Genomic DNA, 27,882 nt, shown 5'->3' on the forward strand with positions numbered 1-27,882 from the left:
CTACTGCCAGGGGTCAGGGAGGCCGAAGCAGGCAGTTACCTCCAAGGAGCCGGTGCCATGTCTACGTTTACACATCCTAAAAAAGACCAAAGGGGTCATCCAAACGGGTTGGTAGGGGGGGGGGGGGGGGGGGGGGGTGTTGAAGGCGGTTTCATTCTTTAAGGAGCCCCCCCCTCGCCACCCCTGGTATCCATGACACCAAACGTGGGCAGGAGCGGGGTGTGGGGGTTAGCTGCTGGTCGAGGTCATGAGAAGATGCACTGTGCTAACCCCTCTGGCCTAAATAAACCATAAACACATGTCCACAGTTGTCCAACCTCTTCTCTTTTTCTCTCTCGCTCCCTCTGTCTCTCTCTCTCTCTCTCTCTCTCTCTCTCTCTATCTCTTAGTACTCCCAGGGATCCACAGGAGCCTATGAGCTTCTATTTCTGGATGAGTGCTCATAACTCTGGAGATCCCCACTGGCTTGGCTGGTGTGGATCCAAACACACACACACACACACACCAAGGTATGTTCACATCCAGATATTGTACATACAGTACACACACTAGTGCTGGTAAACAGAGGAAGATTGTAGGCAGACAGAACCACACACAGATACTCTCACACACACAAAGTCATGTAAAATGTAAATAATAACATGTAAAAACATTGTAAATAAAGCTTATTTTCAAAAACGCCACTGTATATTACGTTGAGGGCATTCGCCATTCATCAAACGAATGCACACACAATAACACACATGACATCCATAGGAACAATAGCCCTTTTCAGTTGACCCAAACAAGCATATTAACGCGCTGCACACAAGACCAGTCAAACAAGCAGCATTATTTTCATATAAAATATGGCCCTCATTTTCCAGTGAGTGTGGGGGAGAATTTCAAAGAGCTCCACATTCCTCTTGTGTGAGGGGGTCATTCACATAGGCATGCTGTGCTGTGAGTCTGACATCACACTGCACACTGCTGCCCCACTTGCATAAATGAAAAGAACAGTGCAGAGTTGAGGACAGTGTTCTCGCTCTGCTCGACAGTCCCCCCATGGTGAGGCGTTCATAATGAGCTATCCACTGGCCTGTACCAGTTCACTCAGGCTACTAAAACACACACCCGCGCTGCTGGTAGAGCCCTTTATTCAGTGACGGGGGACGGGAGAACGAGGCCATGAGGTGGTCATTTGTTCAAGTGCGACAGTAGCACAACTTTGCTCGTTAAGTGGAAAAATGGGACTCCAACTTATAGCCCCGTCCAACCGTACACGCTGTGGAGCCCCTGGTCTGCCTTCACGCCTGCTGGCCTGTGCACGAACACATGCACACGGAATCACGCTCCGCCGTCGGAACCCCCCCCCACGCGCCGTGTTCATGTTTGGCCACACGAGCGGTTAAGGGGCATGCACGTACACTGTACATGAAAACACAAACACGCGTGCCGCACACGTTGTCCTACTCGAGCGACGGTGCGGAGAAACAACGCCGTGTTTGACAGGCCGTACGGGCGCAGGTGTGTCTTGCGCACGCGTTGGTAAAGACAGTTGCGTTCTCCCCCCCCCCCCCCCCCCCCCCCGCGTCCAAACCTCGTCCTGACCTTCACGCACAGCTGACGCCCGAGCAGAAGCCCGGCCGCTCATATGACTGGAATGCGTGACCGAACGCTTTCCTCAGCAAACACGGCTAGGTTCGGGAGACGAAGACACAAGGCAGACGTTTAGTGAGGGGGCTTTGAGGAGAAGAACATATATAACTGCCATTCAAAACGGTGCTGATATGCAAAAGGAATGAAACTGGATAAGAGTGTTTGCATGTTTGTGTGAGTGTGTGTGTGTGTGTGTGTGCGTGGGGGCGGTCGGGGTGAAGGAGGGAGTGCTTGTCTGTGTGTCTGAGCGTGAGCTGGTTTGTCCGTGTGTGTTCCTTTGAGAGTGTGTGTGTGTGTGTGTGTGTGTGTGTGTGTGCCACCACAAAACAAAGGCGGCTGTATTCATCTGGTTTTCGACCGACTCTGCCTTCGTGATCTCATGCAGGCCCGACCTCCCTGGTCAGACGCTGTCTTTGACGGAGCACAAAGGAAGGTCTGGACAAATGGAAATGTCAGCAGGAAACAGGCACTGGCCATCCCGTCTTGTCTGATGTGCCTCCTCAGCGCTCAGACTCTGAGTTTCCAGCATCTCATCAAGTCACACAATGTGACAGACTGGCAGCGCCCCCCCCCCCCTCTCCCCCTCCCCCGGCTTCAGAGCTGTCTATCTGACATCCATCAGGCCGGTTTTTCGACAGCCCAAATCCCGTCTAATTGTGTTAATGAAAACACTGGGTTTTAGAGTTAATCAATTTTGACAGGCAAGTTGCTACGGCGCAAGTTAGACAGACACGGAACTACTCAGTTTTGTCAGGCCCCATCTAAGACATGGAACAAAGATACTCTAAAGAGTTTTCAGGATTCAAGTGTCACCTTCAGTGCAAAGATGTTCTAACTAGCATTGACACACTTTCATTTAAAGACAAATTTCTTTGGGTGTCAAATACCATTATCCTTAAATGAGATGGTCAACCTGTATACCATCCTCATACTATATACAGTATATAGCAATGAACATGTATGTATTGCAAAAAATCCCAAAATATCCGCATGATTATCGACTATGATTGAGAACACATGAAAACAGGACTATCACACAGTGAAAGGAGAGACGTAAGGAAACAGTCTTGACAGTGAGCTTGCTTTCCTGCTGCTTTCTCCATGGCCTGACTGAGAAACTCAAGTCTGCGTCTCACCAAGGCCAGTGGTGTGGAAGCAAACCACCGCAACCAGCCAACTCGAGTCATGTGACATGATCCTACTGTAAGTGACGAGTGACATGTTAGTTGGAATTGGGCTGTCAGGACTTAATTAGGGCACCAGCTCCTCAAACGCCTGGTCTTGTGGTTTGTTACATTGGCTGAGAGGACCATCTTAGCAATAGGCAAGCTAAAATAATGTTTAAATATGTTTTAATGTATGCAATAGGCATTTGGTTGATTGTTTATCATGAGTCTCTATGGAGATATCAATGCACACACATACTACAGCCCAGTGTCCTTAAATAGACATATTTCCTATCTTATCTCTCTCACACACATAAACATGGATATACACTGACACAGAAGTCTATAAAGCTGTATGAGGCATTCCCAAAGAAACACATCTCTGTCATGGTTATCATGATGCCAGGAGGATGTGATACCATGTTCTGAACACTGACCCCAGTCTGTTGTTAGATGTCCCCTTTCCCTCCTCCAGACCAGAGCATATCACCGTGGAGATGGAATGGTGTCCACTCACCACACTGGGATAACAAAGAAAGCAATTCATCAGAGGGACACAGTGAGACTAAAGGGAGGGGAAAGACCCTAACTATTTGACAGTGAAACTGGCCCTGCTGTAAGACGGTCTAAAGGCTGCGCCCTGAGATTTCCACTCTTACACCACAACTGAAGAGCTCTGAATCCAACCCAGGTTTCAAATGTAAAAAAAAAAAATGTTGCCCCAGACCGAATGATGTCTGAACAGTATGATCACTTGACTGAGTTGATGCGATCCTGAATGGAGAGTCTCTGTTTAAAACCAAGGGGAATATTCAGGTCTGAGGTTTGAAGACTTCTAGCCTGGTGATCCACTCTGGTGATCAAGTATCTAAGCAGCATCAAAGCATAGAGAGAGGACAGTAGAAAAATGATATCCTGACATGCCAGTGTAGGCTAAAACACACTGCTATGACACATACCTCGTATGAAAGAGAGTATTTCCTGGAATGATCCATAGCTGCTTTCTGGTACTCTTCTGCAACCATAAATCTGCTTTGTCTGGTAAATATTCATGAGCACCGTGGCATTTTCCCTCAGAACTAAAATAGGTCCTCACACAATTAAACTTTGAAATAGGCAATTACATCAGATCAATAAGTAGGGGGGAAATTGTCCTTTGGAATTCAATTTGGATGTAAAAGGTCATCATCATACTTGAAACCGGATGCGCTTTTTGAAGGTCGCTTGACAAATTGTAGGCTATGTCGCCGGATAACTCAGTTATGATAGAATGAACATGGCCGAGAATAGCAGTGCAACGACTGCCGGTATGAGAATGTCGTCTGAACTTTTTGAGGCTTCAAGGCCGAATGAGAGGGGATGTTTCATAACTCGCCTCTTGTGATTCCGTTTCTTCTGTGAAAAGAGATATTGTCCGCGAACACTATGAATAGGTCACATTGTCATCAATACTGCTAATGTGGTCCTGTTCTGGCTTCTCTGTACAGCACCCCTCCAGCAGACCTGACTGAATAATTAAACCAAGTCGCAGCTACCACAGAACCCATGACAAGAGGGAAAGGGGGAGAGAGAGAGACAGAGGAAAAGAGGTGATGAGAGCAAAAAATGATTGGAGAGAAATCGATTGAGAGAGAGGGACAGAGAGAGCACGATAGAGAATGAGACATAGAGAAAGGGAGAGAGAATAAGAGAGAGAGGGACAGAGACAGTCCCATAATGCTCCTTCTTCTGGATTTATGAGAGCTGCTGCTGCTGCTTCCTACAAGGACCACAGTTCCATGGCAGGAGGCTCAGCACACACAGGGGCCATTCTGTGGCCAGTCCCAGGGGCCAGTGGCAGCACTGGGGCATTCCTTAACTCACACAGTGTCAAAAAGGGGCTAGTCAAGACCCCTGGTATAGCATCTGTCACTGACCATCAGAACAGACAGTCGGAGCATTCCTCCTCCTGCCTTCCAGCAACACACACAGAGGGGGGAAATAACAAGTAGGTTGAGTCTATAACGGCTGCGTCCCAAAAACTGCAGAAACAACAACATTCTTTTTCCACAAGTTGGGGATAGAATGTCTGAGCTTTGCCAAACCTTTGTTTTTCCTCTTTTCTTATCAAATCACTTTCCAAGTAGGTCAGTGCATTCGTTTAAAGCTTATCATGGAGGAAGAAATACTTCAGAAGTTGCCTTTGTAAAGACTTTCACATAATGAAGGTAAATCTGTGTAGAAGTGCATTCCTTTTTACAGTCATACTACAATGGGGAATCGTTTTGTTGGGTTTTGAGCTTGGTTTGCAGCCTTTAAAACCTGTCAACTGTAGATTCATCACGGGCCTTTTTTAGGTGTGTAGGGTAAAAATGGCTCAGGGGTTTCCTTGGGTTAGGCGCAGAGAGCAGAGACAACAATCCATCTATTATGAGTGCTTAGTCCTTAGGCTCTGGGGCTGTAGGAGAAGAGAGAGTGTGTGTGTGTGTGTGTGTGTGTGTGTGTGTGTGGGGGGGGGCGCGTAGCTGCACCTGTTGTTCATTTGATCATTCGTTCTGAAGTGACGATTGTTCCTCTGTACATTCTGAAACTCTGTCATCATAGCAAACCTTGTGATCCCTGAGTCTCCCTCAGTGTCAATTGTGATGTGTACTTCACATCCTCCCCGGTTGCTTCGCTGACGGCACATTTCCACCCTGTTTCTTTCCTAAGCAGGTGTGGCAACGCACGTGCGTACGGCGCGAGACTCTCGCTTGTGGCCTCTGTCTCACTATGTGATACTTGGAACAGTCCAAAGCAACACATTGCTGCGCGTGCACGTACATGCGTGAGAAAATGAAATTGTGCGCCAACTGGTTGGTCAAATTTGGCAATCATGCATTGGGCACAATGTTCTGAATGTCTGAATGCTGAATGTTGTAGTGTCTGTGATGAGGCATGTATTCTCATTATCAGCACGTAACGTGCATGACAAAAACATCCTGATGAGGCAGTAAATGAATCAACAGTTTCCCTCGTTTCCCAGGAAACTGAGTCGTGAAGATGATACTGCAGTGAATTTTCCAGCAAAGGAGAAGTATCCAAATAGCACTCTGGATTGAATCAGAGACAGAAACTCAACACCAAAAACATCAAGCCTTGCTCACCAGTATAAAGCCCAAAACATTTGAACTTAGCTTGTCAACCCATGTCAGAAACTGGGCCCAACTTAGCATAGCATAGCATAGCACATAGTTAGCCATGCAGGCCCATTTTTTCCATGAGAGGGACTGTGGAGGTAAACATCCCAGAGACCCTGCCCAGACAAAGGTAAGGGAAGGCCAGGCCAGGGCACATGACTGCATTCCTGTGAGCGCCTGCAGAGGCCCAAATGGCAGAGCTGAGAGGAGAGGAGGAGGAAGGGATTAGGAAACCAGGAAGAGATGGAGGGAGGGGAGGGAGGGGCCCGCTTTACAGCTGTGCTACCCATCACATTAGACAGAGACCAGATCCAGTCAGTCCTGGCCTGACCTTGGCTACAGCAGCACGGCAGTACACACGTAATAGAGGTGGTTTTAGTGAGCAACCTTCGCACAGATCCAAAGAAGGCTTTGAATAGGAGAGCTACATCTCCAATCACCCACTACATTCACTATTTGTTGACCACTGACCTACTTGTTTTGGTTATACACAGGTCCAGCAAGGACACAAGTCATATGTGCAAAAAGAAAACCAAACAAGAACATATAAACCCCTAAATCGACAAGAATCACTTGAAACTGCCTCTCTGGAACTGTTTACATAGAAAAGACCGCTCCTAGGTTTCCCAGAGTTTAGGTTTCTCTGAGTTCTACAGTCAACAAAGGAAGCACTTCATCCACTAGAGGGGAGAGCAGTGTCAGACACACTCTTTTAATCATCCCCACATTGTTAAGGAATTGCACTGGGCTGGCGTAGGTCCTCCTGGGTAAACGTGTTTCTGATGTGGTGCTCGTACTCTGGTGACGTCAGTTGGAGGACCTCAAAGCTCTTGACTTAACCTGTATGGTTGTCGGTACGATTCACTGAATATTTCATGTCAGCTGAACTGTAATGAGAGGCATATAATAACAGGTTTTGGGAACGTTGTTTGAATGTGTGAATGGAAAAAATAATTCCTACTTCCTTATGTCATCACTATAAACAATTCCTATTCCAAAATGGAAAATGAAGTCCCGCTTTCGTGGAGACTTATGTGGTCGACAGTTGGCAAGCTGTACCGTTGTCATGGAGAGGGCTGAGACAAACAGTGTTGACACTCTGGAGACACATGGACACAAACACACAGAATACAGTCTATACTGCCATGCATCCAAACAATATATTTAACTCAGCTCTCCTACGTGACCCAGTGGAAATGATGGAAATGTAGGCAGGGACTTTCTGAGATCCCAGTAGTGTTATTTAAGATGTGTCTTGAATTCTGGTCAGAAAAGGTCTCATAAAACAAGGAAGGGTGAGGACGCATCAAGATTCAAAAAATGAATCCATTGCATTGTGGAATTGGAGTTTAAGAAGCATTATGAGAAAGGATTGTGTTGGGGGCTGATCATCAACAGTCCATCTCAGAGCGATCCGGCAAGTTCTTCTGCTGTACGCAAACAAACAACATGAAATCAATCCCAACTGGATGGCAGAAAAAGGTCCTTTGACAACAATGCCTGCTAAAAATAGCAATGCTTTACCTTTTTTGTTGTTGTCAAAAACTCATTAAGATTTTTATCATTTGCTTAATGTCTCTGTGAGAGAGAGAGAGAGAGAGAGAGAGAGAGAGAGAGAGAGAGAGAGAGAGAGAGAGAGAGAGAGAGAGAGAGAGAGAGATGTAGAGAAAAGGGAAAGAAGGAAAGCGAGAGAAAGAGAGATAGCAGTCGGGAGGCATGTTTTCCACTCTGATGAAGTAATACGCCTCGTTTGCCAACAACAATGATGATTTAGGTTCGCTGTTATCACAGAGCGGACCACTGACGGTGTCAGATAATGATAGCCGTTCTCACAGAGGGGAACACTGTTGTAGAACCCAGTGGAACCCAGCAGAGTTGGAGCTCCAGGATAGCTACCCAGAAGCAGAACACACACACACGTTATTCACCTCTTGAACTCACATGCACATTCTTGTTGTCTAAATATCACAGGGCTTGTGTTTGTGTGTGGATACATTGTGAAAGTACTAAGTAAGACAAGCAAATGTGCTCTGTCTTCTTTGTGCTGTTGAACTGGGTTCTCTTTTGAGATGTTGTCATAAGACGTTTCTTATTAAAAACAGACCTGGGTGTCTGGCCCAACCCCTGGATCAGGAACATGCAGGATGACGTCGTTGGGCAGAAGAGTTGCTTTTCATGAAAAAATATGATTCATAAACATTAAAATTTCCAGTACAAAACTGTCAATCTTTGTTTCATGGCCTGGAAAACAATTACGATTTGGTTAATGAACAGTGACAGTAAAATGTATACCCCAATCAAAGATAAAAATGTGATTAGAAAATCCCTGATGAGACAGTCTTGTCACATTCATGGATGTTTCCTGCATTTGAGGGTGGTGAGTCTGAGGGTTTCTGAGCTAAGCCCAGCTACACCTCCTAAAACCATGACCACAATCTCAGACAGGGACATTTTGTTTTGTGCATGTGTCTCTGTGTATGTGTGTACTGTATGTGTCTACGCACAATGGGGTGGGGGCGATGATGGGGGGGGGGAGGGTGACTTTGCAGCTATAATGGGCATGACCAGCGTCACAGCAGGGTTTCTGTCTGGGAAATGTCAACTTTCCCCCTCCCCCCCCCCCCCCATTACCTTACGATACAGTCCTGACAGCGTGGTGGTGACAAGGCCTGTCAATGACAAGGTCCACCCCCCACCCCCCATGGTGTGATCCATGCAGACCGAGACTGCACACTTTGTGCTGCCATCATCATCACCCGTCTTCTGGTTGAATGTAGGTCAGCCCCACGCGCTGCCTCCTTTCTCCTGCCTGTTGTGCCCGCCTGTTCGTGGTTATGAGCGTTTACTGGGGGGCTGGGAAGTGGGCTGGGGGGTTGGTAGAGGATCTGGAGGCAGGCTCTTGCCCTGGGGGGGCGCCCGTGCACGCTTGTGCCCCGTGTTCTCACCCCCTCCCCCCCTCTCTCTCCAACCTCCCATTACCCCAGTGCCCTCACAGCATGTGGAGACAGAAGGCCGGGGCATGAGGCTGAATGGAAGGGATTATGAGAGGTGGTCTGGTTGAAGACCAGAGACAGTGAGGAGAAACCACCAGCAGCCTCAGATAGTCACATGTCCATATTCACAACGTAAGCATTAAAGCCAGGAGGGGACAGGGGACAGGGGACAGGGGACAGGGATGACGCTGGTTAAGTGCAAAGCAGAAGACTCATCCAAAGGTGTCATTATGGCAGATATGACTTAATCAGTTGACTAATACTCCAGGCCTGGGCAGAGAGGAGCAGATGCTGGATTGTTTTATGACCTGGTAATAACCTGGGGTGGTTTTGACCCATTTTCCCATACGGTCATCCCTATAGGGAGACAGCAACATGCACATGGCATAGACAATGAGCTCCAACAGTGCTGATGGAATCGTAGCAGGAATTAGCCAGTGTGTGGAAAATGTCGCGCATTAAGTGCATTTCTAATGGAGCGTTCACGGGACGAATGGTGTAATAAAGATTTGATTATTAGAACAGGAGCCACGGAGAAACGCGGGGTTGGAGTCGTCTATTAGAAAAGCTTTCCCTACAACATGTGAGAGAAAAGGGTATACATGGATCCCACTTTCCCATCAAAGACTATTAAGCACTTTCACAGATGCAGAGAGGGAGAGGGAGAGGGAGAGGGAGAGGGAGAGGGAGAGGGAGAGGGAGAGGGAGAGGGAGAGGGAGAGGGAGAGGGAGAGAGAGAGAGAGAGAAAGAGAGAGAGAGAGAGAGAGAGAGAGAGAGGGAGATCTCCATTTGAAGCACTTTTGCACACTGACCTCAAGTCATAAGCAGAGTTGCAGTCTACCATATCGAGCCCATTAAATATTTAGCAAGAAGTGGCTGGATTAAAAAGTGATTCGTAAAGCCGAGTTGAAAAAAGATCAGCGGGCATATGCAGACTCCTATAAATAATTATAACGCACGTCTTGTTGAAGGAACAGATGAAAATGAACAAACCCGAGGAGAAAACAGACAGAGAAAACCATCCTCTGAATCGCTCACGGACGCCCGCGTGTCCAAGAAGTGACTCTTCTTTTCCCCTGAGTCCCTCGTTCAGAGGAAAAGAAAAGACAGAAAGGAAAACAGAAAAACAAGAGTGCAGACTGTTGCCGGGGGGAGTGGGGGGGAAGTGACACCAGAGGTCTAGCCCTAAAGAAGAGAAGGATATTAACTGAGGCTGTGAGGGATCTCCCCAGACCGGGGCCGGTGGGGTCATCTCAGCCTGTAGATTATAGACTTAGAAAAGGCCAGACAAACACAGATATCCCAGTTTACTTGTTTGTTTTCCCAGCTCAGAAGCACCCCATTGTTAAGGATATACAGGAAAACCAGCTTGTAAACTGTAGGGGTTCAATCTTGCTACTTGCCTAAACACTGAGCAATCACCATTGAGTTTCATCGCTCTTTTATCACTGACCATGTTAAGCTTGAGCATGGATAGGTATATATTGTAAAATAATTATATATGCATATAAAACATATTTTAAAAAAACTTCTGAGAATCCATGTAGTTTGGTATTTTCCTAAAGGTACAGCAGACATGAAAGAAGGCCTTTTAGTAGAAGTGCGAGGTGGCTAATTAAATGTACATTAATTACTGTAACTACACTGTGCTTGGTGTGACAACTACATTGTTAGATAAGAACTGCTATGTAATTGAATATATGCTTAGATGGTCAGTAGGCTAATGGGAGAGGAGAGACTTTCCAGGGAAAGTGAATGTGGTCAAATGGCACCTAAAGTCGTTGCTACCAAGGAAAGATAACTGTTCATTTACCCTCTCCTGCTATTATGATGTTGGAAAAAACAAGGATACAGGATAACCCAATGACCCCCGAAAACCACCAGCCCCGGGTTCTCTGTAGTGTGAATGTACACAGCCTTGTATCCTAGCGTGTGACCCACTAACTTGTAGGCTAATCCTCTCATCTATCACTGACAGTGGAGAACATCCTGTATTTACACAAATACCTCCCGTGCACCCAGTCGACACGCGCACACGCGTGTGCACGGATATGGTGTCCAACCGGAGGATATACACAGCCAGCCAGCCATCAAAAGGGAATCGTGATTCCCACAGCCTTTCTCACAGCCCAGTGAACACACCTTCCAACTACAGCTTTGTTGGCTTCAGGTTTCAGCTGGAGGAAGAGGGGAGGTCCAGATCGGCCTCTCAGGCTCACAGTGCTGAGTATGCAGAAGGGCCGGTCAGTTGTACAGGTCGAAACAGGCAGAGCAACAACTGACAAATACAGCAAAACTGGTGTCACTGGGAGAGGAGAGGAGAGGAGAGGAGAGGAGAGGAGAGGAGAGGAGAGGAGAGGAGGAGGTTGGCTGAAGTGGTTGGTGGCAAAAGAGCAGAAGGTAACACTGCATGTGCAAAGGAACACACACACACGTAGACACACACACACACACACACAGGGCAATACACAAACCAAGGTGTCCACACACACACACAAACACATACACACAAAGGGTAAGACACAAACCAAGGTGTGCACACACACACACAGACTGAAATTGTTTTGACTGAGAGATAAACCTGGAGCCAGAATGAACAGTGCCGCCCTCTCATCTCCCCCTGGCAGTGAGTGGGAGTTATCTGGATGAGTGTGCTGATCTGACTGCAAGACTCCCATAGCCAAACACAGCTCCCACTGGTCTCAGTTCAGACAGAGAGCCAAGCATTTGAGATAACCATGAACTCGAGTTTTTCATTGTCCAGAGGGTGATTTTGGAAACAGGAAGGAAATTGAAAATAAACTCCTGGCTTCCGGAAGATATTCAAGCTCCAGACCAGTTAAATTTATCAGTATGTTCTAAAACGTAAATGATAACATCCAACCAAAGCTACCTTGGTTATGATATCACAGCATACTGCTGTGTTGTCCGTTTCGAGCCTATTCCATGTTAGCCCAGAGAGGTATCTATGAGTAAAAACAAATCAAAAGATCCATGTTACCTAACCTAGCATTCACTGGCTAACACTAACAATGGCTCTTTTTGAAACAGCAAAATAAGCAGGTAATTCGATCCTCTTGAATATCTAACTTAATAGCTGTCCAACCCAGTGAAACAGTGACATAGAGAGATACTTCCATAGACAGTAATAAGGGAATGTAGTCAAATGTACAGACCAACATGAGCAATAAGGTTCTGTCCTCTGCTCAAACCCTCAGAGAATTTTTGCAAAGAGGATGTCCACAAAACATCCATCCCTGTGACCCAGTTAGGTGGCCTTATGTAATCCTTTCAACATTTTGCACGTAACACGTATTACATAGACATGCAGACACAGCAAGATACAAACCAAGGCATGCATGCACACACACACAAGCACGAACACTTCCGGTCTGAAATTGTTTTGACTGAGATATAAACCTATACCTAGAATGAACACACACACACACACACACACAGAGAAACAGACCAAGCTCATATTAACACCAGATGTGCGACAGAAAGGGTTCCCTCAACTCAAGAGGTCAAAGGTTGCAGTATTCAGCACAGTCGGTATGTCAGTGACTATAATGGCATATAGTATGCTTCTGTTAAACGGCTATCACTTCCTGAGGCTTTTAAAAGGATGGTGTTACAAAGTATAACTGCAGAGCAGCCACAGGCCAAGAGGTGCAGCACAATGATACCTGGGTATGGATGAAATAAAGTTCCCCTGAGAGACACCACAACATTCTTTACCCACCAAGTCCAACATTATCGCAATTGTCCTCCTTAAGTCACTCAAATTGTTGCATAATATCTGTTTCTGCATGACTGGGATGAAGAGGGAAGATCTGATCTCAAGTTTAGATACACAGAATAAAACGTTTTTGTAGACTGTGGAAAACAGATCTGATTTAATCAACAGGTTCAAACATATTGCTTCCCTGAGCACAGAGAGAATTTCTAGTTGTAAAGTAAATTTCCCTTGTGATTTTAGCATCCAGTCATTTTCATAACACCAACCACTTGAAAATGGTTTGTTGTTTTCACACTGGCATTGATTACTTCCTGTTAAACATGTTCCTTATGGTCACTGCACTGCACAGCAATGGTGAACAAAGTACACGATGGAAACAAAGAGAAACCAGAGTGAGGAAAATCACAGAGGCGATAGATAAGAGGGACACTGTTGACATTCTAACCTGCCATAGACTATCAACACCTGGCTGCTTCAGAATGAAGTCGCGACATCTAAAGCAATGTTTTTTGAATATTCACTCCTTTTCCACATGTGTTTTTATTGACAAATGTAAAGATGCCATCTGGAAGAACGGTAAACCTCCTTACGCCCAGAGAAGCAGCTTGGCACCTCTCCAAACTACCAACCGTCACATTAGATTTGTAAGATAGCCTATCACGGGGAGAAGCAAAAAGGTTCATACAAAGAGGGAGGCAAAGGTAGGTTCTGGAACAGACTATGCCTCTCATTGTTTTGATTCAGTTAAAACAGAGCTGCCAAATTCTTCCAGGGCTAGCATATTACACACCATGAGTTCCAAGACAACTTTAGTTTTGCCAGATATTAGCTTCTCGAATCAGAAAGGCTTTCCGGGTGCTGTTGGCGAGCTTCCAGTTGAATTTCTGCTAATTTCCAACATTAGGGACAGATATCATTGAGTAAATTAGTGAATTGAGTAAAAGCATAAACAATTAATAACCAATCTGCATCGGCGGCAAAGTGAGCGTGTTCCGGCTAAGTGTGGTCTCCTGATGGAAAAAGTAAGAGCAGCGCATACGAGTGTGTGCTGCACCTCATTTATCAGGGAGCTTTCCTGGCAGGATCCTCTGTCGGCGCTCTGCAATGTTTATCACTTGATGGAGCTGTGAGACAAACAAGAGCCCTGACGTTCACCCCGGCCTGTTACAGCCTGGATGCCATTGCAACTTCCAGCCCACTTGTCTTTTACCCCCTAGAGAACCCCGTGCCTCATCTTAAAAATGGATTTGAGCCATTTAGAAATGTCTTTGAGAATGAGAGCAATTTCAAACCGAATTTGAGAAGAAGGCAAAGACTAGAGTTTTATTCTGCAGAGAGAGAGAGAGAGAGAGAGACAGATGGAATTCATCATTTCAGTTGAACCCATAGCCCTGCAGATGGCCTGTTGCTTATACTGTGAACCATATGGCATGAGCTTCTCAGGACTAACCGGCATCCCTGTTGGGCCCATGAGTGCAATTTGCCAGTAGCCTTATCATGATGTGGGGTGATCACCATGTAGTGTGTGATTCTTGACTGGGCCTGTGTGATAATACCCCACCTGTACACACACCATAAAGTCAGGACTTCATATTCACAGAGCATCAAAGACAGTAAACAAACCCAACACATGGGAACTAGCTCACCAACAAGGATGAGAGCCCAGTTCTAGTCATCAAATCACAGATTGTAACATTACCAAAGTATGACTAACATTCATATGGACTCAATTGATGCTCCAGCTAAATTCCTTCCTCTCTGCTCCTGGGACATGAAATGAACCAGGAAGCTGGAGTGTGGAAAACAAGAGAGCACATCAGAGTGAGGAGATAGAAAATAACACAACAATGAAAGTGTATCCTAGTCCTCTGAGGTAACAACAGCCTACTATGCAGTGGATAGGAAAACTGTGTTTAACTAGACAACGAAGGTCTTAAACTGAGACTCTATCGACATTACGAAATCACAAGAAGAGTTATGTGTGCATCTCCAAGAGACAAATAAAACCCAAAAAGGCTTTCTGCTGATGTACCACATCAATCAGGAGGAGACCAACACAGCCTCTTGTTCCTTTGCAGGGAATCTAATAAAGCTCTACTATTTAAAGGGATTAAGTGCTTCATTGTCCAGTACAGCCCTACCACTGTCTCGTTAGACAAAAGGCCTAAGCTGGTCCACACTGAGAATGGCAATCGCTCCCCTCATGGTAAAAATGTGTCACACTCCAACATGTATTGTTCTCTGGGGTCCCAGCCACAACAGTTGGCTAAAAATGTAATTATTAACTGATCTGTAGCTGGGCTGTGGGGAGGTCTAGGGAGATTACAGAAACAAGGAAAGGAAAATATTCATCACCAGTTGGGGTTAGAAGGGTGGGGTGACCTGGTCGTCACAGGAACTGGAAACTAAGCTCACCTTTAACTGTAATAACAAATACAATGGTATGACAGTTATGCCAGAGAAAAAAAACACACTGTGTGAGGCAAATATTTGTCATCTCTATGTTTGGAAAAAAGCCGGGTGAGGCCATAGTCCTTTTCTCAAAAAAGAAAAAAATTGTTTTCATATCGGTTTCATTTATTTTCACAGCAGGGAGAGGCTCGATTCTGTCTCACCCCCAGAAACCCCACTTTACATGACAGGCTTCACAACACGCAGGTTTCAAAGCAAGGGCAGACGGATGAAAGAAAGAGGAAAAAAGGCGAGAAAACTGACCAAAACTGACCAAAACTGCCTGTCTGAGCAGTGTAATGATGCAATCTAGCAGAAACAGCCCTTGTGCCATGGCACCCATTTTGACCAGTCCAAGGATGACATCACCCCCTTGAGGAGCCTGTTGCAGCAGTTATGTTGCATTCACCAGCCGCATCTTCCAGACAGATGGGAAGCTTGTGGCTTAGTGGTGTGACTTGGAGTGAATGTAATGTCCCAAAACAAAGGGACTGATATTACCCTTGTGTGGCCTTTAACACCAGTCACACACTATATGGATGGTTAGGCATCACTGATTTCCTAGCATATAAAACAAAAATCAAAGTCGAATACAAGTTAACCTTAACAAAACCTGTGGCGTAAAAATTTGAATATGACAAACCAAAACACAAAATGTCATAAAGCCTGCCAACAAAAAGCAACCAAGCTAGTAAAGAAAATAGTCTTGGCCTTGAGCTAAAGGCGCCAACTCTAAAGGTGATATAACACAGACACACAATTACCACTGGAGAGAATCGTAAATTTGGCCAATTAATTGTTGAGTCAGGCGGACAACAATGTTTATGGCTCGGCCTCTCTTGTTCCTGCTCGTTTCAGCCAATTTGGCGAGGTAAGCCACTCACACCAGAACCAGCTCGCTGTAAAACTCCCTTTAAAATCTCACACTGAATGGACCAACAGAGAACTGGACAAATGAAATGCTGATTAGATCACCAACTGCCTAATGATATATGGGATGTCCCTCTCATACAATTTTTTCCGAAGCAGACAAAAAACACAATTTATACCCTCTATTTTGATGCGTTTTAGACATTGAGCAACAGTCCGAAACTAGCCTACAGTACAAAAACGAAAGGGTGAGATTTTTGGAACAACTGTGTTCACAAAATGATTTCCATTTATGACTTTCATCCAAGGCTTCAGCTTTTGCAGGGTTTATCTTCTCAAAATGACATTAAAGCGGAACCCAGGACCATACAGGCGCAGACTTTGCTAGAATAGGGAAGTGTCCACATGCTTGCGATCAGCAGACATACTTCACATGCTGGAAGGCAGCTCACAGGAGGCAACTGCATAAATATTCATTTCCCCCTCTCTGTCAGTGCACAGCACAACAAATCCAAGGGCTGAAATGTCAGCCGGTGAACAGGCATTCGTTTTGTCGTTTTGTCCAATTGCTGCACATAGAGAGCAGCGGTTGACATGCACTCCAAGAGAGGAGAGAAATCTGCGAGGCGCTCAAGCCGAAGGTGGGGTATGGTGGTGGGGTATGGTGGTGGGGTATGGTGGTGGGGTACGGTGGTGGGGTACGGTGGTGGGGTACGGTGGTGGGGTACGGTGGTGGGCTGGCTTCACAGAAGGATGTTTCTTGATCTGTGGCAAAGGTCATCCAGGTACAGAAAACACAGGATTTACAAAGGGATTTATAAAAGTAGGTTTAGTGTGTTTGGTCGGCTGTAAAGCAGTCATTTATTGCATGGTCAGGATTTCAGAAGTTATTAGGGTGAAAATCTCTTTGACCGAGGTCAGAGAAAGTTCGGTCCCCTGACTGGTAAAGGATTCTGCTCGGATGTTTAATCCTAAATCATCAGGACTAGTGAGCACTGCAGTCGCTTCTGAGAAACATTCATGGGCCTTTCATACATCTCTGGCTAGCAATGAGCTTAGCCCAAACTATTAATAAGAGGAATATCTGGGTATTAAAAATTCTGTAAAATGTTTGTGTTATGTCATCCCCAATGCCATCCTAATCAACAGCTGTACTTTTTCATACCACTGGCCATGTGCCCTTCATCCATTTGGTTATACAATCTCTCTCCCTCTCTGTCTATCTCTCACATCAGTAGTCATCACCCCCAAGGAGGAAGTAGGAAAACGACATCACTATGGCAACTGCCAGTCTAAAGGTAGGTAGAGCAGCAGGGGTGTAAGGGTCTGGACTGGAGTCACAACAACCAAAGACAAAATCAAAAGATTCAGAAGTGACAAGGTTGGGAGATGACAAACATATTCAGCACTGAAAATAAAGTATTATCGGTTACTCATATAATTAAGGTACTGGTACAAGCCTATGCATGCCTGGTTCGGTTGACCTTCTATTTGGACCTTGACCAAAACCTCATCCAGCCATATATGAAGAAAACATTAACATGCTGACTATTTATATCTGTCAGTCACATTTAACCGGAGACACAATCCACTGGTGTTTACTGTCATTGCTTCAGACAGGTGTGTGGAGTGTACATGGGAGTGTGCCAGCAGCCAATTCAATGTGTACCCTTATAAGAGCAATTGGGGCAACATGACACAGCATGAATGGAGCAGTCACACCATCCTCAGCACGTTTTCTCAAACCGACACGTCACACGAGGGCGAGGTGAACCTCATCCTGTCATAATCAAGATCCAAAGGTCGGCTTCACGTCGGTTGTTTCCATAGCTTCTGGGCTGAAGCCGGGGTGGAGAGGGGAGGGGCCAGGCACGCGGCACACAAACTCCCCCCACACAACTGTCTGGCAGTGCCTGATTATTATTACAGCGCTTCAACTCACAACTGTGACATATTCTCTGAGATGCCACAGCTTGAATTCATTAAACATTCAAAACACAGAGGCTGCTTAGTCAGTCTGAGCTAACACTGTATCATTATGGGGAGGGGGGAGGGGGATGAATAAAAAAGAGAGTTTTTTCTTCACCATTTGCTAACTCCTCCTCCACAAGTTAACCAAAGATGTTGACGGTGAAGAGGATTGCTTTAAGATGTTTCAGTCATTGTTCTCTAACTGTTGCATCTACCGTATCATAATTGTAGGGTTTAACAATTTACGAGCTTCGGTGCCGGTTGCCTTCAAAAGATGTTCCTGATGTTTTTGCACAGATACAATACACCCCCGACAAGAGCACAGATGCAGCTCTCTCTCAGTGAAGCCAAATCCTGGTGTGTTTGAATATTTGTCCTATTTCAAGTGTAAAACACAGGACTGGCTGTGCAGTACAATACGATAAATCAAACCCCAATGGTAGGCTGTTTCAAACAGAAAAGACAACTGTAATTAACAGTAGTACAGTATGCCAAAGCATTTATTTCTGGAGAAAGAATTCCTTGTGCCCTGGCTTTAAAACAACAGATGGCTGCTGAGGTCTAGCAGAGGCATCATATCAAGCCCAGATGTGACCGTGGATGGGTTTAAGTAATGAGCTCGACAGCAACACAGTTGCCCTATTCTTGAGCCAAAACTGTTCAGGACGTAGCTGAGCTGTGTTAAAGAATTTGATATTATCTTCTTGTTTTAAACAGCCTTTAACAGTATTATCTTACTATCCAATCTGTATCACTATCCAATGTGCCATTCTACAAACCATTTACACAAACTCACAGGCTGACATTTGACACAATAACTTATATCCCTATTGCCGCTACATAATTTTAAAATGTATAAAAGATAAGACAAAGATTAAATAACACCGGCGATTACTGGAACTCTTGTGTGTTCTGTGAACTGGGAATCAGTTCGCTAGCTAGCTAAGGTATATTGAGGACAGCTGGTGGACTGGCTCATGACGTTAACGTTCACCTAACAATCAGATTACTTCCGGACACCTGTTGGCGAGCTGCTGATAGCACAGGACAAGAGAACTTCTCAAGTGGCTCTGTGGAACACGGCAATAATGCTGAACACATGCACTCTGTACATTATGTACCTGCTATGATCAGTATGACATCACATTTCAGTCCCACTGCTGAAAACTCAATAACTGCACTGTGTGTGTGTGTGTGTGTGTGCTTCAGAATAAGTCATATCAGCTACCATGTCAGTTATTACAGTTCCACATGTGAGTCCTGAGCATGTTGTGTAGTGGTTTAGCACCTACAATATGAGAACATGATTGTGGTACCTAATAGAGGGTTTGTTTTTGATCTAATGAGCCAGAGAAAAGGATGTAAGAAAATAGGTCATTGTCTGAGACGTGCAGAACTGCATTGATGATGCTCTGCATTATAACGTCTACTGAAGCGTGTAAATAATGCAAAAAGACCACCTGACCTATTTCTTTAAACGTGTTTTACATTTTCAACAACTTCCACTGCGCACCCCCAGTATGCTTTCTCTAAAATATCATTCCTTTATGCTTTTCCAACATCTCAATTCATTGAAATAACTCCATTGGTAAGATGCTGAAGCCCAAATCTGACAACAGTTGAAAACACAGTCAGACTCTTTACGCAGTTTCTGTGCCTTTTTGCCGTACATGGCTTTAAATGGCAAAGCTCTCTCTGAAGCTTAATATACAAAACAAAACATTTGGCAAGCGAAACATGACACTCGAACACAAACTAACATAGAGGACGACTGTGCCACTCAATCCAGTATTCCTTCTTTTTCTGTAGGCTACTGCCGTCAATTTGACATATTCGACATACAAAGATAGCCTACAGTGAGACGAGTGCAATATTGTATCATACTAACCATAACAGAGAATATTTAAAAAAATAATTCCAACAGTCAGTATGATACGTCAACTTTGAACATTCATACATACATATTTAGATTTTGTTACTCTTTCATGTCAAGGTCACAGGGGCTCATCAAACAATTTCTTTCAAACTAATTCAAGCGATTTGTTTACCATGCTGTTTGTACTGTTCAATGCATTATAGAATTGTATCCAGAAATTATTCCACATTTATTTGCTACAGACTCCGCTCACTGCGCTGTAGTTTCATCTCCCATACAAACTCCTATACATTTTCTCTGCAGCAAAAATCTGGAGTTCTTCACAAATAGTTCGCAAAAGCATTGCAATATTTCGATGTTTATAAAAACGGCTTACCCTCTGATAACTCCAGTTCCAGCTCAGCAAGTCTGGCTCTCACCTCCAGAGGAAGCGGTAATGTATCACGGTCCGCCATTCTGCTTTTAAATTACTTGGCTTCTCCTCTCTTTCTCCTATCTAAAAGCCCAGTCGGTATTTAAACAGTGTCCTTTGACCGCAGAGGTATGATGCCTAAACCGCTGAAGAAGAAATGCGGAAAGTGGTCAACACCCCCTATTCAACTCCCGCCATGGTCGTCCCACTGTGTGAAAATCTACCAGTGTAAGTCCAGACTGTAAGTGCGGCAGGCTGAAGGATACTCAAACGTTGCCTCCGTTTCTAGTGCTGTGCATTTACATTCACGTGATGACTGAGACACAAACCCATATTCGAACCCTGAGGAGGGCGCCAAATTGCTTCAGTTCTTTTGAACTTATGGATGGTCAGCTTTTGGGTGTAGAATGCACATCCTTCTCTGGCTAGTGGCTACTTAGACTGTTTTAATGTACGCATTTTATAGATGCAATGCGGTATATAAATCAATAACAAGGTCGCTTGAGGGAAACAAACAATCTCTGAATGGCCCATGAACAAAGAGCCAATTACCCTAACAGACTGTTGTCCAAACTGGTCCAAGTTTTTGACATCATCATGGAGGAATAGTTCCAGGGCAACAGGCATCTTGAGTTTATATGTTTGGAGATCTTTTTTGAGTAACGTTTCGTTTCTTAAATGAATGTTAACCCACAAATTAACATAATTGGATAGGAGAAATCATATGCACCTTAACACTAGTGGATAAGAGTGTCTGCTAAATGACTAAATGTAGTTATCAGTCTATGCATGTCAGATCAGTGGTTTCTCAAAGTAGTTGAAGATAGTATCTTAACATATAGATATGTACAGTAGAGAGCAGACAAATAGATTGATAAATAGATGTGCAGCAGTTACAAGGACACCAGAGCAGCCAGTGTTTTGGGGCAGCTTGGGCTCTTAGCATTCACAAGTGCATCATGTAACCTGGCCCATTCCCTACAAGCTCTTAGATGTGTGCAGTCAGTCACTGGAGGAGCCTGGGGACCAGGAGACTGTGATCTGAATTGATATACATTGAAAGAGCCACAGGCTTATCTCTAATGAGGGTCCAGAACGCATAACACTCAATGTTTCTGAGCTTCAATGGCAAGTCTGCATAGAATTCCAATGCTATGACATGGAATGCGATCCTTCCCAAGTCATTTTGTGCTCGGGGTAAAACATAAAAAATGACTAGAATAAGGGAGAGGGTTATATTATACAGGAAAAGCAAAATACCCGCCAGGGGGAGGGAGGGGAGACTCATGCAGCTCCATTTCTGCTGTTTAAAAAATGCAAGCCAACCTCAATGGCTGTCTTACTGAACAGCTGTGAGCTAATAAGAAACAGATCCAGAATGCACGACAAACATCGTAAAAGGGTGTTAAATGTTTGGGAGAAGTATTTGGGAGATTTTGCTACTTGGATTTTGCAAACTTAGAGTTTGGACTTCAAGTCAACCAAATTACTAAACAATTAACAATTCATTTGCATTTGTTTGCTTCTGGCCAATACAGTTTGCATGGGTGTGGATAGACTCACATTTCTGTGGAGAATTGGGAGTATACTTACCACAGGATTATGGAAAACAGAATTTCTTCCAACCCCATGTTTCCTTGTTAAAACACTGCCACCTTGTGGTTTCTAAAAAAATCCTAAAGAGTTCTCTGAAGGTTTGTTTTTGCCCCTCCCTCACACCTACCCTGTCACTCAAAGATCTTCAGTGGCAGTAAATAACACCAAGATGGTCAGATGGAGACCAGAACATACAAAATTTGTCAAATAAACCTTGGTATAAATGAATAACCTTTTGTAGACACTATAATCCACTCAGTGGTTAAACTGGTTGGTTAAACATGAAGCGCTGTGAGCACAGGACCAGAAGGTTCTCTGTGTGTAAATACGAGGATTGCACTTGACGCCTTCTAGAGGACTTGGAAGGTTTAGCTCTGGCTTGAGGGTAGATCTCAGGTTTTCACATCTTGGGGCAACTGTTAAGCCCTTTGCTATGGCTTGTAAAAAAACAAACAAAAAACTAAACAAAAAGGGGACTCGGTCTACCCTATTGGACAACAAAATGACACATACACTAGCTTCTCAACAGTGCCTAAATCTTTATTTTCAGTAAGCTACATTTTTTTCTCCAAATTAGACAGTTTACATCATGACACAAGAGTAACTTAAATTATCAATAGTTGACATGTACGCTTGATTCCAGTCTTAAATGGAAGAATAGGTAAGACAAAAATCAAAAGCCCTCTCAGAGTAACCTTAGTTTCCTCAACCCTTTTGCCAACTGCTGTTGGCTTCCTCTCACCCGAGTCATCGATTGTCCACTGCCGTTAGCGTAACATGGTAAGAGTAAAAATGAGTTAATTGACCACAGTGAGTTTGATAGTGAGACAGCAGGTTCGCCTCGCTTCCAGTCAGTTGGTGCATTTTGAAAACACGTCGTTGCTCGGACAAAGAAAAAAACAGGGGTCAATTTACGACAAGCTGCAACCGCAAAAAATACATGGCACTGTCAAACCTGTGAGACGAAGCAGAGGCCAACTGGGTGGGGAGAAAGACAGCCTGATATGACGCTTGGTGTACAGTAACAGAACAGCCCAAACATTACAACAGGGCTTTTAGTGCTTGCAAAACCAGAGGAGTTCAAATGTGAGTCTTTGCTGAGCCGGGCCATCTCGTCTGGAGACAACCACCCCCCCCCTCCCCCCCAAGAACATTACAATGCAAACATCATTTCTCATTACACACACCTTCTGCACATCTGGCCAACCCACCCATGTTTCTATCAACCATTCATAACTTTGTGTTTTACTTGACTGACCCCCCTCACTCCAGATGGTACTCACCACTTACACACGGAGACCCACACACACATGCTCACACGCAAAGCTAAGCTTGATAGCACATTCATAGATAACCTTTCTGCAATGACATCTGCATTTGTGTTGGGCTTACAGCTAATGAACACCGGCTCCAGTTAGACGGACATGCCTCCGCTCAGCCAAAACAGATGCACTAGATGCAGATTGCTGAGTCATTCAGCGTCTAGTCAGTGGTATCAGGTTAAGTCCCAGTTTATGTATATAGCGATATAGTCTTTGTCCAGCTACACGTCATCAGTAAGAAATCAATTATCAAAATATAATGGCAAGTTTTCAACTATGTACAAGTTAAACTGCCAGGTTGAACAAAAATAATTATTATAAATGGCACAGACAATGGTTCTTTGCCACATTAAATGCAGTCCAAATGTGATTGAAAGATAAACAGACAATGCACGGCTTGTTATTCAGTTATGTGCCAGAAAACTCTGAAATGATAAGTGTAAAATGACCTACACTATATGATTTGAATCTAAACACTAGTAAGCTTACCAAATAAAATTGTTTGTACATTAATTAGTTCTGGGGGCTACAAAATCTGACACACATTCTGAAAAGCAAAATCTCAAATGAAAACTATAACAAAATATCCACACAAAGAAAGAAAAGAAAGAAAATGTCAACAATGTAAAAAAAAAATCTAATCACTTTGCGTCAAAGATGAAAGGTTGTATCTGGTACAATATGTGGCCAGTTCTTTTTTTTGTTTCACTGCTTTTGAGTGTGAAAGATTGAGATGTATCTGTGCTTAAAATGTGCTTTTACCGTACTCCACTTTCAAATCCTATATGGTTATCACCTCAGATTGCTTAAGCACAGCAAAGACGGACTACAGGTTTTCTGGTGGACCGTCATTTCAGGATGTACCACAGGTTTTCCCCTTCTCTCATTGTGCACAGTGAGGGGGGCGGGACAACAGTAACACACCTGCACACCAGGTGAACACAACACAAGAAGAATGGAATGGAGCATGACATTTAAAAAGTTACAATCAGACACATCTGCCCACATCAGTGTGGCAGACTCAATTTCTGCACACTGGAACAAAAAGTAAAAAGAAATATTCCAAACCACAACATTTAGTTTATCCTACATCCAGCTCAATAGCAACATTAATATTTCAACAAGATCAATATATTTTTTATATCATTTTAAGGTACCTCTTATATTTTTCTGATTATTTACAACTGTACAAGCCAAGCACACACTTCAAAGTGCACATATTTAATACAGTATTGACTATTTTGCATTTACAGGATTTATATTTTCCCCAAAACAAACTGAAAATAGAAACTAGAAACAAAGAACAAGGACTATCAAATTAGATTATTTCCGTACATTTTACAACAACAAATAAAAGAAACAAAATGCTGCTAGATTTGTACTTTCTTAAGACCAAGTAAGACTTGTGACGTTTGGTATGACTAAATATTTCCATGTGTCACCCTTGGTAACATTTTGGGGTTTGAAAAGAAATCAACTCTACGCCGTCTCGTATAAAAGTTAAGGCAAAGTCATTTTTCAAGTTTAAATAAAATTCAAGTTTTCAAACACTGGATGGAAATCATACATTTTTATATATAATCATGTATATATTGTATCTTCTTAGAAATAAGCTTGTTATCGATATCTAATGGAATAAACAGCATTGGTTTATAAATAAGCAGATATGGTGCATCACGTCTATTTCCCCTCCCCCCAAAAAATGAACTTTTAAGACTGCCCATCCCAGTGCATCTCAGTCCTTCAGAATTGAGAATCAAACTCACTCTTTTAATATTTTTGGAACTCAAAACAAGCGTCCAAATCAGAAAAGCAGCAATCACTATTAGTACAGGACATTCTCTGAAGCATGTTCCACCCTCAGGTCATCTTTTTAAATGGTGGCACAAGGTGCTCCTTGTTGCAGGAAGACATCTAGGAGACACATCTACACAGTTTGGAATCATTCTCTCACTTCCTACATTTAGGCAGAGTACAGTGGTCAATATAAAAGCACATGGTTATGAGGAGTGCCAGGAGAGATCTACATACAGTAGACACCATGCTGAAAAGACAAAACATACTTGTAAGAGGAAGCAACAAAAGCCATATTATAAACTGGGACATTCCGAATTGAGCTGAGAGTTGGAACATGACCAAATAGCGTGGTGTCGCCTTATATCTGTCAAAGCTGAACACTGCTGAGCTTGTCAGATTCACAGAGGGACAGTTCAAGGTGTAGGTCACTATCCTGCTCAAGGTGTAGTTCACTATCCTGCTCAAGGTGTATTTCACTATCCTGCTCAAGGTGTAGTTCACTATCCTGCTCAAGGTGTAGTTCACTATCCTGCTCAAGGTGTAGTTCACCCTCCTGCTCAAGGTGTAGTTCACCCTCCTGCTCAAGGTGTAGTTCACTATCCTGCTCAAGGTGTAGTTCACCATCCTGCTCAAGGTGTAGTTCACCATCCTGCTCAAGGTGTAGTTCACTAGCCTGCTCAAGGTGTATTTCACTATCCTGCTCAAGGTGTAGTTCACTAGCCTGCTCAAGGTGTAGTTCACTATCCTGCTCAAGGTGTAGTTCACTATCCTGCTCAAGGTGTAGTTCACTATCCTGCTCAAGGTGTAGTTCACCCTCCTGCTCAAGGTGTAGTTCACCCTCCTGCTCAAGGTGTAGTTCACTATCCTGCTCAAGGTGTAGTTCACCATCCTGCTCAAGGTGTAGTTCACCATCCTGCTCAAGGTGTAGTTCACTAGCCTGCTCAAGGTGTATTTCACTATCCTGCTCAAGGTGTAGTTCACTAGCCTGCTCAAGGTGTAGTTCACTATCCTGCTCAAGGTGTAGTTCACTAGCCTGCTCAAGGTGTATTTCACTATCCTGCTCAAGGTGTATTTCACTATCCTGCTCAAGGTGTAGTTCACTAGCCTGCTCAAGGTGTAGTTCACCATCCTGCTCAAGGTGTAGTTCACCATCCTGCTCAAGGTGTAGTTCACCATCCTGCTCAAGGTGTAGTTCACTAGCCTGCTCAAGGTGTATTTCACTATCCTGCTCAAGGTGTATTTCACTATCCTGCTCAAGGTGTAGTTCACTAGCCTGCTCAAGGTGTAGTTCACTAGCCTGCTCAAGGTGTAGTTCACTATCCTGCTCAAGGTGAAGTTCACTATCCTGCTCAAGGTGTAGTTCACTATCTACCCCTTCTGCCAACGCTGAAGCTCACAGATGAAAGTGAGGCTGAAGTTGAACCCATTTCAAACAGTGTTGTCATTGTCTGCCTTCGTACATTATCTTTTTTTGTATTTATTTTTTAACCTGTTCCACTTCATGAAACATATTTAAGATTTGAACCTTACATAATCTAATACTGAATAGTATGTTACAGCCTCAGAGCTGCCCTATCAGTGGATTGGGCTCACCAGTCATCAAATGAAGAAAAAAAACATTAAAGTGAATAAAATAAAACACAAAAAGATGCCATTACAGGTGGGACTCGAGCGCAAAACTGAGTGGATGGAGAGAGACAACCATACTGGAACTACTACACCAATTCCTGCGCTTTAGTACGCATGTCTCAGATGCATGAAACAAGTTCTTGCTGACTTGTGAACGTAGCAGTAAATACACACAGTTAACATTTGAAATGTTCACATGAGGGATTATCTTTCACCATGTTTAATACTGTGCAAGTTGAAATCCTTTAGGGGGGTTGAGTTTTGTGGTAGAGCTGAAATTTAACAAGATGCAGTCTAACCTATTCATGTTCTGGAGAATTAACTCCCAAGTTCCCTTTTTGCCTCTGTAGGTAAACTATGAATTTCGCAATCAAACCCAGAAACAAAACTAAATAGTGCAAAGTTTTAGCTCGTATTTATCAAGTATTTCTATGCCGAGTACAGTACCTGATTATCTGAAAATCCAGGATCAACTTCAAGCACCATATCTAAGGGATTATACCAAACATCCCACTGTTTGAATCCAATCACTGCCCCCTGCCACACCTTCACTCCTTATATTACCCCCACTGTCCATGTGCCTGCAAATCTAGCCATTTCAATGCTTTTCTTCTCCGCAAATGAGAAAAGACACAAAGAGGGGGTAGAGATTCCCACTGACACGGTGATGACCATTAGCTCTGAGAGCTGAACAGATGCAGACTTCCTCTGACCCTGATCACACACCTTGTTACCAGGCCCAACTAGTGATGTGCTTTTCAGATGCCGGGGGGGGGGGGGGGGGGGGGGGGGGCTACTGCTGGGACTAAAGACAATGTGATTCTTTACCATATCAGTGATCAGATAGAAAAAGGCTAAGGCGCTCTCGAAACCACCAGCATGCAACAACCAAATGTAGTAGTTACTAGTACCGACTATCAAACCAGTATCCAAAACAAACCCTAACTTAATATGCTGTTGTTCTAATGAGATGAAAAGAGTTCCATGTTGGCAAAAAGGTCATCTAGTGTAAAGTAACTCCCAATAATCACACAAAACGGTACATTGTAAGTTGATTACAAATAAGTCTGTAAATAGAGATGGGAGTCGTTGCATACGAACGCAAATATGTAAAAACTCGTCGTGTTCGTCTGGCAGATTTCATCCTGCACTCAGATCACGTCAGAGGAACTTAAGCCTGACATACAACGGAAAACGGTTGCACCCCACAGGACAGCCTGCCTGTCCCCACCATCCTCCCCCTCCACAGGACAGCCTTCTGCG

The 27,882-nt window shown here is 44.1% G+C and overlaps 2 protein-coding genes across 14 annotated transcripts in view; both read right to left on the bottom strand.

Moving 5' to 3' along the window:
- The window catches only part of dip2ca (disco-interacting protein 2 homolog Ca), a 108,976-nt gene extending 88,440 nt beyond the window's left edge, over positions 1 to 20,536 (bottom strand). For all 13 annotated transcript variants that reach the window (XM_062482222.1, XM_062482221.1, XM_062482216.1 and 10 more), the window contains exon 1: positions 20,240 to 20,536. In XM_062482222.1, the coding sequence (XP_062338206.1) occupies positions 20,240 to 20,318 (79 nt within the window). In that variant the 5' untranslated portion in view covers positions 20,319 to 20,536. The remainder of the gene's footprint in view (positions 1 to 20,239) is intronic.
- A 1,854-nt stretch (positions 20,537 to 22,390) lies between these two features.
- Positions 22,391 to 27,771, bottom strand: LOC134037022 (uncharacterized). Its single transcript, XM_062482298.1, has 2 exons — positions 25,481 to 27,771; positions 22,391 to 25,408 (listed from the first exon to the last, which is right to left on the bottom strand). Exons 1-2 carry the CDS (start codon positions 26,164 to 26,166, stop codon positions 25,144 to 25,146), a joined length of 951 nt encoding a protein of 316 aa, XP_062338282.1. The 5' UTR covers positions 26,167 to 27,771; the 3' UTR covers positions 22,391 to 25,143.
- Between the last annotated feature and the right edge of the window lie 111 nt (positions 27,772 to 27,882).

The sequence above is a fragment of the Osmerus eperlanus genome, chromosome 16 (assembly GCF_963692335.1).
Source record: "Osmerus eperlanus chromosome 16, fOsmEpe2.1, whole genome shotgun sequence".
Classification (NCBI taxonomy): Eukaryota; Metazoa; Chordata; class Actinopteri; order Osmeriformes; family Osmeridae; genus Osmerus; species Osmerus eperlanus.